This window comes from Microtus ochrogaster, chromosome 1 (genome assembly GCF_000317375.1).
Source record: "Microtus ochrogaster isolate Prairie Vole_2 chromosome 1, MicOch1.0, whole genome shotgun sequence".
NCBI lineage: Eukaryota > Metazoa > Chordata > Mammalia > Rodentia > Cricetidae > Microtus > Microtus ochrogaster.
The window spans coordinates 82,747,653-82,760,427 of record NC_022009.1 but is presented as its reverse complement, the minus strand read 5'-3'; the positions used below and the strand labels follow the sequence as shown (position 1 = coordinate 82,760,427).

The 12,775-nt window shown below is 41.1% G+C and overlaps 1 protein-coding gene across 3 annotated transcripts in view; it reads right to left on the bottom strand.

Annotated features, from left to right (window-relative positions):
* Positions 1-9,823, bottom strand: part of Bcap29 (B cell receptor associated protein 29) — a 25,523-nt gene extending 15,700 nt beyond the window's left edge. Inside the window, exons 1-5 of one of the 3 annotated variants that reach the window (XM_005343878.2) lie at positions 9,743-9,823; positions 9,391-9,505; positions 6,612-6,712; positions 3,866-4,016; positions 1,802-1,937 (exon numbers count right to left, since the gene is read on the bottom strand). In XM_005343878.2, coding sequence (XP_005343935.1) covers positions 1,802-1,937; positions 3,866-4,016; positions 6,612-6,712; positions 9,391-9,482 — 480 coding nt within the window. In that variant the 5' untranslated portion in view covers positions 9,483-9,505; positions 9,743-9,823. Of the gene's footprint in view, positions 1-1,801; positions 1,938-3,865; positions 4,017-6,611; positions 6,713-9,390; positions 9,635-9,684; positions 9,704-9,742 lie in introns of those variants that run through there. The other 2 variants (XM_026782614.1, XM_013347981.2) reach the window with 2 other exon arrangements.
* Between the last annotated feature and the right edge of the window lie 2,952 nt (positions 9,824-12,775).

Sequence of the window (12,775 nt, the reverse complement as noted above, 5' to 3'; positions counted from 1 at the left end):
GTAGACCAGGCTGGTCTCGAACTCACAGAGATCCGCCTGTCTCTGCCTCCCGAGTGCTGGGATTAAAGGCGTGCGCCACCATCGCCCGGCTGATAATAAATTCTTAAAAATAAGAACAAAACACATTAAAATGCAAACTTTTTAACAAGCTGTTTCTATAAGAGATGCTAATTATCTATTCATAAAGAGGCATTTTAAAAATTGTTTCTATTAAAAGGTCTTCCCCTACTTTTTTTGTTAACATATAAGTGAGGCAAATATCATAAAAAGTAAATAGAAGTTTTGAGTGGGTGATAATGAGTTTTGCCTAATTTACAAAGTCAAAGAATTGTTCTTATTGGCCACATGATACCTGCCTGAAAAACAAGTTCTTTTTTTTTTTTTTAAATAAAGACTGAGCTTCAAGATTCAAGTTCAGGATTTTCACTCTCTACTGCTGAATATGACTCATTAACTTGGTATATGTGAAGGCTATATTTGAATCTTTTTTTGAATCTTGTTTGTTTGGTTTTGTTTGTTTCAAGACAGATTCTCTATGTAGCTCGACCTGTCCTAGGACTCACTTTGTAGACCAGGCTGGCCTCAAACACACAGAGATCTGCCTGCCTCTGCTTCCTGAGTGCTGGGATTAAAGGTGTGCACCATTATGCCCAGCTTTGAGAAATAATATTAATGTATGATTCTAAAAAAACTTTTCTAAAAAAAAATGTGTTTCATATATTAGTTCCAGTGACTCTTTTTTCTAAGAATTGGATTCAGTAAAACTCATGGAATTTGTATGATCTATGAGATCATCAGATTTTAAAATTCAAATTAATTTTGTGTTCATATTTTTATTTTTTTCAGTAGGGCCCTGATACTCAGGAAGTACATGTCAGAAAATAGAAGCAGCAAAAGATTTGCTTATGAGAAATCGTCAATGATGTCTCAATAACTCTCACTACTTTGTATACAACAAATCATACTTTAACCCAATGAGAGCTGTACAGAGAATTATAAACACTTAATTCAAGTTATGAAATAAAATTGATAGTGGTAATCGAGACCTCAAAGTGTGATAATACTCCAAGGATGCACATTCTGGGTCCGATGCGGCCAGGGTTATCTGGAACTCACAGTAGTGGGGTTACTTTCCTTGTCAACAGACAGCTATGGATGATCGTGGGGACCTGCCTCTTCCTGCTGAACTGTTGCTGACTAGTGAGAGATTCTGAGAGGGGGAGGCATTGTCAATAGCTGTGTATCCACTGGTGAGCCCAAGCTACCGTGGACAGCTCCAAACCCATGGCCACAGAAGGAGAGTTGATATGGGTGGAATGGGATAGACGGGAACAGGTTAAGAGTAACTAGAAGGTACTATATACATGTATGAATTTGTTAAAGAAGATACTGAATTACCAAAACACTACTAAAAAATGTGTACTCCAAGAATGTTTCTTCCTGGATCATAGAAACAGGACCAGAGGTATTAATTTTTACTGAGGTAAAGTGTGGGAGCAACCAACTCTAAACAAAAGTAATCAGCTGGGCAGCGGCAATGTCCACCTTTAGTACCAGCACTCGGGACAGAGACAGGCAGATCTCCTACTGCAAGACCAGCTTCATCTGCAAAGGGTTTCTCAGAGATTCTAAGTAGATTTATAAATAAGTAAATGTAATCATTCCATAGAACAGTGCTATAGTTTGGGCCACTTTCTGTTGATAAATTATGAAAATGCTATTTCTGATGCTAAAAATAATGCATTACTCCTTGTGAACCTCAACAGCATTTAAATGACTTTTTATAAAGAAAATTAAATACCCATTTTAGTTTTTCATTCTCTTCCATGAATTTCTTGGCAGCCTTATTGGTATTTTCTGCTTGTGTTTTAAGTACTCCTTTGTTTGTTATTTCTTTGGCCAGCTGAGTAATAAGCGTAACCAGACGTCTCAACACTCTGAGGAAAAAAAATGTAGTTCAGAATAATGCATAACTAGATTAATCATCAGGAACTCTGACTTCAACACAAATAGCCATTATCAAATGCCTCCTGCTAGGTCTACAGAAACGACGGTGGAGAGGATGTGCAGTTACAACGAGCTGTGCCTCACTCCTTTCTCTGCATCCTTTGCTAGACCACAACCTTCACAACACACAAGTGTGGTGGCATCTCAGGGCCTTGTGCACACAGTGGTATTTTTCTCGGCCAGCCCTTAGCCTAAAGGAGTAAAAATGGAATTTTAGATGGTCCTGTAGGCCTAGCAAGAAAATCTCTCTTCTCTCTCTCTTAGTTTGAAAATTTGAAGTTTAAAGGTTAGTTTGCAAAGGTGGCTAAGTCTAAAAAATGAACACTGTCATGCTTATAGGTAACCCCCACTGTTAGATATTACGATTCATCTCTTCAACTCTTTCTTTTAGCAGCTTTTTACTAAGGCACTACTATGTCAGGCACTGGGGCCATATCTGAAAATGAACTTAGCTCTTGCCTTCAAGTTTAAGCTCTAGTTAGAGATTATATATATTGGTTTTTCGAGACAGGGTTTCTGTATATAACAGCTCTAGATGTCCTGGAACTCACACAGATCTGCTTGCCTCTGTCACCTGAGTGCTAGGATTAAAGATGTATAACACTATGCTCGGCTTCTAGCTGGAGGTATAAACAGTATTAATTACAATTGTGAAAAGCACCAGAAGTTGAAGTCTAGTCTAAGAACTGCAACAGAAGACCAATCTACTTTGGAGAAAATGGTGACCATGGGGCTTTTTTGAGAAAGAGGCTAAAGGATAAGCAAAAGTTAGAGACAACCAGGTATAGTCGGGTTAGCCTTTAATCCCAGCACTTGAGGCAGAGGTAGGCAGATTTCTGTGAGTGCAAGGTTAGCCTAGTTTACAAAGCAGGCTCCAGGCCAGTAAGGTTACACAGTGAAACTGTTGTATAGTGAGACCCCTTCTCAAAAAGAAACAAACAGGGCTTCAGCTTCCTAAATCCATTGTCTCCATGACCCCTCCCCCTCCCACCCTTCGGAGAGTCTTTGTCTCCATTTCCTCACCCCTAACAAAAGCTGTTCTCCAACCACTAGAAAAACAGCAACACTTCCATTGGGAGAGAAGAGTATTCTAGGAGAAGAATCCCTTGTATGATGGCTCAGAGTAGGAAGGACAAAGACATCTGAAAAACTCAGTAAATACTTTTTAACAGAATGCATAGTGGAGAGTAGAGACGGAATGTACTAAGTGTACTGGAAACGGTATGAGAAGGCTCCAGAAAGTCAGCAACCAAATCATTCAAGGCCCTTTGCAACCAGTGGATCTACAGGCTGTAACTTTTCCCTTTCTATTTACAACATTTCTTCCTGCACTTTCCTCTCTCCAAACTCTTCCATGCCTCCACATACTCTCCTTCAAATCATGGCTTGCTTTCTTTTCTTTCTTTCTTTCTTTCTTCTTTCTTTCCTTCCCTCCCTCCCTCCCTTCCTCTCTTCCTCCCTCCCTCCCTCCCTCCCTTCCTTCCTTCCTTCCTCCCTCCCTCCCTCCCTTCCTTCCTTCCTTTCTTCCTTCCTTCTTTTTAACCTATTGTTATTGTGTGCATATACATATATATTCCCAAATATAACCTGTTCAGTCCGTATAATGCTACCTGCATGTATGTTTTCAGGGCTGAACATTTGGCACTGGATAATTGGTGTGCTCTTCCCTGGGGAAAGCAATGTCTTCCAATCCCAGCCTTCTTCAGTGCAACTATTACTTGTTATCTGAATATATCATCTGAATTCTTTTATAAAGATGGCAAAAAAAACCCTAAGGTGTAAGTAGAAAAAAATATCCAGAAAGAATTCTATGAGTGTTAAAACTGTACTTGTACAGTTTTTTTTTTTTTTTACTTACAGCCAAAAAAATAACGAGAATCCAGAGATATAAAGGTTTCTTTGGGACCTAAAGAGCTTCATCTGTGTGTGCTCATAGGCACCAGGCCTGCCGGCTGAGTTCTTCTCAGTGACTTGAGTGTAGGAATACTTCCTTACTTCTCTCACAGCATCTATCACAGGAGAGAATGTTACTTTTCATTTTTAAGTAAAATTATTTTAAACAAGAAGTAGTTGTAGAATAACTTACCAACCTCTGTAATAATGGACTTTAGATATGGCTTTCTTTCTATGTCCCTCTTTAGTACCCAAAGATGGATAGCAGTGGCAATTTATGGGTCACTATTAAATCATCTTAAAATCATTCCTCTAGGGCTTACTTATCATAACATCACTGTCAGATCTTGATCTGATGTGAGTAACGAACTAAATCCCACTTCTCTTAAAGGGCCAGTACCTACTGTGCTCCCCTTACTCTAGATAACGGAGACAGAGCTCTGCCACTGAGGGAAATGCCTGTTTGCACAGACTGGTAAATGGGTGCAGCCTATGCTGGACTTACTTCATAATAGTTCACAACCACTGTCTCTAATCTATCATTCCAAAATAAAATCCCAACAAAGCATTCCACAATAAATAAAAAAAAAGACTCATTTGCTCATTTCCAATGCCATTAAGCACACCTGTTCATTTGCTCTGTGCTGCAATATACACAAAGCATTTTTTAAATTGCTAACAATAAAGCATTTTTTAAATTGCTCACGAGTAAAGCTTCAATCCTTTGTGTTCATAAAATGTATTTGCTGCTTAAAATTATTTTCTCGGCAACATGTTATTTAATGTACTATTTAGTTCGTTTACTCTGTTTTGCTTTCAATTCTAGAGTATGTTGAAAATGGAGTAGGACCAACAATAAGGGGTTAATGTGATGAGCTCAACTTTCTATAAATCATATGTATGAAGAGTCTTTTGGCAGGTAAGTTTTAAATTTTTCTAATTTCTGGATCGTACTTCTGCTGAAAGACATGTTCTTGGGTTTGCTACTTTGATGGCTGTGATTTATTACCTTAACACACATGATAAATATTCAAGTCTTGACTGGAGGAATATAAATAATATATATCAATTACATGACAAAAGAAAAAAGGAAACAAGTTCCTTAGTAAGATATGAATTAAGGTTGAGTAATCTACAGGCTCTGCATTATTTACATCACTTCACTGAAGAAGGTGACAGACCATTTGAGATGAAGATATCAACATGTTGGGATAAGTCTTATCTGTCTGCCTTAACTTGCCTAGTATTATAGGAACGTGATACAAATCCATTCAAAACTTGATACAATTCCCTTCTTGATTTGTTGTTTTTTTATGTTTTGAGACAGGGTCTCACTATGTAGCACTGGCTGTCCTGGAACTCGGAGATCTATCTATCTACCAGCCTCAACTTCTGCCTCCTTAGTGCTGGGCTTAAAGGTGTGCACCACCATGCCTGGCTTCCAGTCCTGTTTTTAACAATTCTATACCCCTTTACAATAGATGCTCTCAATTTTATAATGAGGATTAACTCTATTTCAAAGGTTGGTGTTATAAACATAAAACATTTTGCATAAAACTCCAAACACGGTGGTTTGTGGCTCCAAGTTAGTGCCAGCAAACCTACTTCTTAATATAACATGAGATTTGTGAGGAGGTTCCTACGGAAAACGTACTTTGCAATGTATATTAAAAGCTAAAGTGGCCAAGAGTGACTCTTCCAAATATAAACATGAAACCTATTTACCTTTTATACATACTTTATACATGCAAGTCTGAAATTAATTTTAGATAATGTTTTTACTGTTCTTGGGTTTGGCCTGTAATTACCACAGAGTGAGAGGTGGAATTTTCCAACCATGCTAGCATACTGGTGTTAAAATGTTTTGGATTCTTTCAATTCAAATTTTTAGATTTAGAGTTTTCAGTTAGGGGTGTTCAATCTGTCCAGTACCCATCTATAATTCTACCATATGGATTCAAACTGAAAATCTCACCATATTTCTCTATGTTTTTCAATCCAAAGTCTCACTGATACTTCCCCTAAATATTTCACTATGCATCTTCTCAGATTAAGAACATATCCCTATGTAAAAACTGTTAATAACTTCCTTTTTTTAAACAAAGGGATAAGCAATGGATGTTTTCAGGGCTCTGGAGTTGTCCGTGGAAACAGGCATGGACCATATGCAGAAGCAAGAGATGCTTCAGTACACCATATTCACAACCACAGGCCTCTGAGCCACAGACTTTAAGATGCTCTATAACACCACCATCACAAAACAAAAGCCCAATACTACCTAACAACCATTTAGTAATAAAAAAATTTGCAGCAGCCCCCAAAGCTTGTTTTTAATCAGGATTCAGTGAAGATTCACGCTCTCCCAAGAATCTTTTAAGAGCCTACGGACTCTATTCTTTTGGTGCATACAGGCCAAGATCCTGTGTGCCCAGGACAGTACTATAGCAAAGACTAATTGGTTGTTATATGGCAACTACAAAAAGGCCACTTAGTGCATGTAAACTTTAAACTAACCTAAAAGAGGTTAAGAATCACTGCACCTGAAATTTGTATATATAAAATAGTACCAAATATGTATCAAAATAGCCATAATTGCCTTAATATCAATATATAAAATGATTTTTCTTTTAATATATCATCGATTTAAACAATCAAAGCCCCAATAATTTATTTAAAAAAAACTGGATTCAAAGGATGAATCTAGTACTTACCTAAAAACAGAACGATTAATAGGACTATAATGGTAAGAAAAGCTTTGTTCCAAAAACTTGCAATTTTACCCCAGACACTAAATGAAAAAATCTTCTGCCACCTGTGAAGCAATATAATTAGATTAGGTTAAAAAAAAGATAAGCAAAATTAACAACATGAACAACCAAAAAAACCAAAAGCAGGTTTTGAAATGTTTCTTAATTACTGAAATAATATTTTGATAGTAGTGTGACAAAAATTAGAGAAATTTAACTTTAAAAGTTATTACTTCTCTGACATGACAGAACAGCTCAAGATAAGTGCTATGACATTTGATTATCTTTTGTCTGATGGTTTAAATATTCTAAAGTAAAATTAACTTTTAGGCAAGGGTTTGTGCACAGGAGTGATGCCTGTGGAGTAGGGTCAATCTGAGATGTTCCTCAGGAGCCTTTTTACCTTGCTTTAGACAGTCTCTCCCTGGGACTCACTGGTCAGGAGAGGCTGACTGCAAAATCTGCCTGCTTTTCCTCCCTGGCACTGAGATCATAAAACTATGCAACCCTCCCTGTCTTCCCCCACAGGTTCTAGGGATCAGATTCAGGTGCGCAAGCTCGTATGCCTAGCACTTTTCCAACTGAACTATCTCAACAGTCCAAAAAGAAATTCTTAAACTAAAATGTCATTTGGTTGCTGTTGTTTTGTTTTGAGACAGGTTCCTCTGTAGCTTTGGAGCTTGTACTGGAACTCACGCTGTAGACCAGGCTGGCCTCAAACTCTCAAAGATTCACCTATCTCTGCCTCCCAAGTGTTAGGATTAAACACGTGTGCCACTGCCACCCCACAAAATGTTGTTTTTTAATGGAAGCTATTTCTTTTTCCCTAGTTAGAGTAACATCTCAGAAATGATGATGTCTTTTGATCTAACCACTGGCAACACCTAATTCTCTACAGGCTTATTTGAGACAGGGTCTCACTACACCTCACTACAGAGCCCATGTTGGCATGGAACTTGCCACCCCCATGCTCAGCCTGCTAAGTGCTGCAATTACAAGCAATTATTACTGTATTTGGCTTCCACAGGTCTATTTTTATATAGTATGCTTCTATTGTATACTCTAAGTAATTTCTTTCTTTTTTTCAAGACAGGGGTTTTCAGTAGCTTTGGAACCTATCCTGGCACTTGCTCTATAGACCAGGCTAGCCTCTAACTCACAGAGATCCACCTGTCTCTGCCTCCCAGAGTGCTAGGAATAAAGGCGTGTGCCACCACTGCCTGAGTAATTTCTTTCTTTAACCAAAAATGTTGAAAAAAAAATGACTGAGATATGACATAAATGTAAAGTGGGGAAAAAGTTTATATATCTATGTAAACCTTGACACATGGAAATATTCATATGATTTATCTATGGCCCAGGTCGAGGTCTGAACAGAGGAAATGAGATGTGGAAGTAGTCTATACAGACTGAGCAGCATAAACAAAGCTGCAGAGGCAAGAAACGATGAGTTATGAGTGGCGAAGTGTGACCAAGTGATCCATCCTGGGACTGGGAAGGTGCCCAACTCTGCAGTAAATCCTTTAAATGGGTGATACACTGAGTCAAAAGGAGACCCGAGAAGGTAATCAGCTTGTGACCACATATCAGAAGCACAATGTGGTATTTTTACTTTAAGATATGACAAACTGTTAATAAATTTTGAAAAGAACTATCAACAATAACTTCAAGTTGAAGGGGAGAAGACTGATTTCCTCTATGTCAGGAGGGTAACAAAATACCTTACAACATCATTCTTATAAATATACTTCCCCATTCAAGATAGCAAGTTCCTGGACCTAATCAGGAACAAGGGAAAGTCTGTGAGTATACTGGACATTCAGCACTTTCAAGAAGGCAGAAAGTTCTTTACGAAGTAAGTAAAGCTAATATGTGACTGACAGTTTACATAACCAACATTTTTAACACATTCCCATTAATTTTGACTGGAATGAAAAGTAAAATGATTATTAATGAAATTGTTTCTTTTCTGCCTGAGGTCAAACCTGAGAACCATCTCTATGTTTTGGTCTGTACACAGCAATTCCACTGTCCCAATTAACAGTTCTGCACCCAGCTCTTTATTTCACTGCTCCAATCCAGGGTAGTAGAAAGAAAGGAAAACATGAAGTCAGGACAGGACAGGTGTCCACGGCATAAATAGCATGACACTGCTTTATTATACCTGTAATCAAGACCAAAAAGACGAGGTTCTCTTTTTAAAGAAAAAGGTGGGGGTAAATTCCACTTGTATACATAACCAAGCTTTAAAATGTAGCATTGTAATACTGTTACCAGAGAGCAATCTGGGTTTCGTTTTTAGAGTACTTTTCTCTAAATTTCTTTTTTTGGGGGAGTAGGGTTTCTCTGCGTAAACAGAGAACCTGGAACCAGCTCAAACTCACAGAGACCAGCCTGCCTCTGCCTCCCAAGCGCTGGGATTAAAGCCCTGTGCCACCACCGCCTGCCTTGTTTAACGAGTACTTTTTATGAACTGTCTTTCTAACTTTCCTCCCCATGCACCCCATCCCGCTGTGTTTCTGGGCACATCAGGGTGGCTGTCAGAAGACAACTTTGTAGATCCGGTTCCCTCTCCACCACATTGTTTCCAGGCATCAAACTGAGGTCCTCTCGGGGCGGCAAGCGCCCTTTGCCCACTGAGCCATCCCGGAGACCCAAACTTTCTAACCCCACGAAAAGCGTCACACGCCGTTGCCTGAAGAAGCCAAATCCAACATTTGGTAAAGATCTGAATGTGTCCTACCTCTGAGGAGGAATAAAGGGCAGGCAGAAGATTAAAATGAGTCCTATTTCAGCATAGAGAAAGCTGGCAACCGCCACCCATTGGACTGTCATGGTTATTGTTTTCTTCTTCACACCTGAACAGAGAAAGACTTCACTTTCACACAAGCCCGGGTGAACGGCCCCACGCCGCGCGGGGCCTGCTGGGAGTTCCCCCGGCCCCGCGAGACGAGGCCGCGCGCATGCGCGCATGGCCCGCGAAGCCTCCCTCCCTCCCCTCGTTGCGGCCCCCAAGCTTCCCGGGGCCTCCGGTCACCGTGGCCGAGCTGCGGGCCGTGCTCCTCGGGGAGGCCGCCCGGCGCCGTCGGGCTTACCCGCCGTCGCTCGTCACACGCCGCCGGGAGCGTGCCGGGCCGGGCTGAGGTCACACTGGCGCGACCGCCGTTTCCTGGTGCGCGGCGTGGAGTGCGCGGGGTGACGCAGGCTCCTCCACGGTGCCGCCGGCGCGCGGTGGTGGGAGCCAGGGCCCAGGCGGGGTTCGAATCTAGCCAGCCGTTTTACGGTGGCAACCTGCCTCCCTGTCCCCAGTTAAACTAAATTTAAATGAGGGTCCAGTCCTGGGGAGTTGTACATTTTGTTTTTGAGACGGCAGTCTCTGTATCGTCAGGGAGCCTTTTATTTCCCTGCTCTTGTCCATTGGTGGGACCAGGCAACTTCAGTGACTACTAGGAAAAGATGGGTGTGGGTATGCTCTACCTAACCATATTCTGTTAGGTAACTAGATAGGTTCTGGGAAACACTGAGGGTAGACTCCCTCGTGGTTAACTCTGTGTTCTATCTCCTGTTTTCCTGGTGACATGAGAAAGGAAAAGCTAACAACTGCCCTCCTTAGGCCTCCTGGCCAAAATGAAATATCCCTGCTGTAGGTGGAGACTTAGCATCTCGATCTGCTCCAAATATTGTAACATTACATATTATTATCTCCTCCGTTAAGCTGGACAAGAGTCCACTCCCAGGAAATCTGATTGATTTGGAGACACTTTAAAGAGGTGGGAGAGATAATTATCCCCTTAATAAAATACTGTACTTATACATCCTAAGACGTGCTTCTTTACGGAGTTTCCTTCTGCCATGTAGCAGGGCTAAGCTTGCTTGCTTTTTTGTGTTCTAATTAAGAAAAAGCTAACACCTGCCTTTTTGTTTTTCTTTGGTTGATAGCCAAAAGCCTAAGCTTGCTTTCCCTGGCATTGGGCTTTCTTTATCTCTGAATGCTTGTCCCCTCCTGAAACTATTGGTGGCCTTCATTTCTGAACAAAAAAGTCTTCCAGCTTTGCTTGTGGTAAAAGACCTGACCTAAACTCTTGCACAACCTGTTTTCCGCGTACCTTATCATATAATGCACTTTAGAACCACACTGTTCACATTTACTGAAAAAAGTAATTTCAGAAGCTATGAAAGTCATCTGCAAGGCTGTTGTTAAGACACTTACTGGTCACTTAATTTGAGTACCCCATGCCTCCAGTTGGGTTTGCATTGTCCTTTGGGTGAGCGTCTAGCATAAATGTCTGTGCTCAAATCTGTCTTTAAAGTCTTTAAAACATTTTTTGACTATGTCAGAGGTGAATGTCGAATGTCTTCCTCTCTACTTGCCCATATTTCCTTTTTTTTGGAGAGGGCTTCTTACTGAACCTGGACTTCACTGCTTGTCTAGACTGACTGGCCACAGAGACCCTAAGATCCTCCTGACTATTTTGTGGTGCTGGGACTCCAAGGACATACTACCATATTGACTTTTACATGGGTGCTGTGGATCTGAACTCTTCTTGATAAATTCTAGCTTTGGCTAGAGATACGGCTCAGTTGTTCACCCTGGCTTTGATCTCTAGAACCTTCTCCGCTATATGTGTGGTACATACCTGTAATCCCAATACTGAGGAAGTGGAAAGAGAAGAATCAGAGATTCAAGGTCACGTACAGCAACGTAGTGAGTCTGAAGCTTGCTTGTGACTACATGAGACCCCAAACCAAAAAATAATAAAAAATAATAAACTCCAATTCTGCGTCATACTTAGTCCCCAAAATTCATTTTTTGTGGCACAGCCAAGAATCCCAGTTTGAGGCGAGTTGAGGTACCTGAAAGAATTCCTACAGAATATAAATATGAGGTGTGTGTTACGTGCCTTGTGTGGAAGCCAGAGGCACTTTGGGTGTTGCTCTTTAGGAGCTGTCCGGCTGCTGTTTGAGGAGAGGTCTCTCACTGGCCCACAGATTAAGCTAGGTTGACTAGACAGTGAGATCCAAATGTCTCTGCCTCCCCAGCACTGGGATTACAATTGTATGCCAACACAATTGGATTTTTTTAAAAAAAATTTTGTGTACATGTGCTTACATGTATGTATGTGTACCACAAGCATGCCTGGTGTCCACAGAGAAGAAGGTGTCAGATTCCCTAGATCTGGAATTACAGATGGTTTTATGTTGCACGAAGAATACAAACCCAGAGATAGATATGGGAGTTCAAACTGAAGATCAGAAAAGCAAAACAATCAACCACTAGAGAGACCTTTTACCTCTACCAAACTCTCTAGACCCAAACGGCAAGGTCCTGCCTTCATGAATCCTCAGACTCCACACTCCACTGATTTCCTCTCTTCCCTTTTATATCCCTCTCTCCACCCAGCCATATCACTCCTGTCTCCACCTCCCTAGTGCTGGAATTAAAGGTGCGGGACTCCCAAACACCAGGATAAAAGGCATGAACTACCAACACCTGGATCTTTTTGGGAGTCGGCCCTGTAGCCCAGGGTATCCTTGACTTCACAGAGATTCATTTGCCTCAGTCTTCCGAGTCCTGGGACTAAGGGTTGTGCGCCACCACTCCCTGGCCAGTATAGCTGACTACCATGGCTGCTTTGCCCCTCTCATCTTCAGGCAAGCTTTATTTATTAAAACACAAATAATATACTACTATAGTTGTAAGCCATTTGGGTGCTGGGAACTGAACCCAGGTACTCTGCACGAGCAAATGCTCTTAACTACTGAGTCATCTCTCAGTCCGCACAACTGCATTTTTACACTGATGCTGGAGATCACTTCAGGACCTCATCAGCCTCCTGATTGTGCTATTAGGAGTAGCTGTGGTGACGGTATAGTTGCAGTAGTGCCTGGGAGCCACCGATGGGTTTGACATTCTCAGGAAACACAGGCTTCAGGGACAGCAACAGAAACACAGCAGCAGAAGGAGTTACTGTCCCAGTGCAATCACAGCAACAAGAGGTGGCTGAGCAGCTGGGCACAGAGACTAGGGCAGGTACAAGAACAGTGAAAACAGGTAAGAGAGGGTAAAGAGCCTCTGAGGTTGCACAGAAGGCTGTAAGATTCTGAAACTGTAGGCCCTGAGTGGTGGT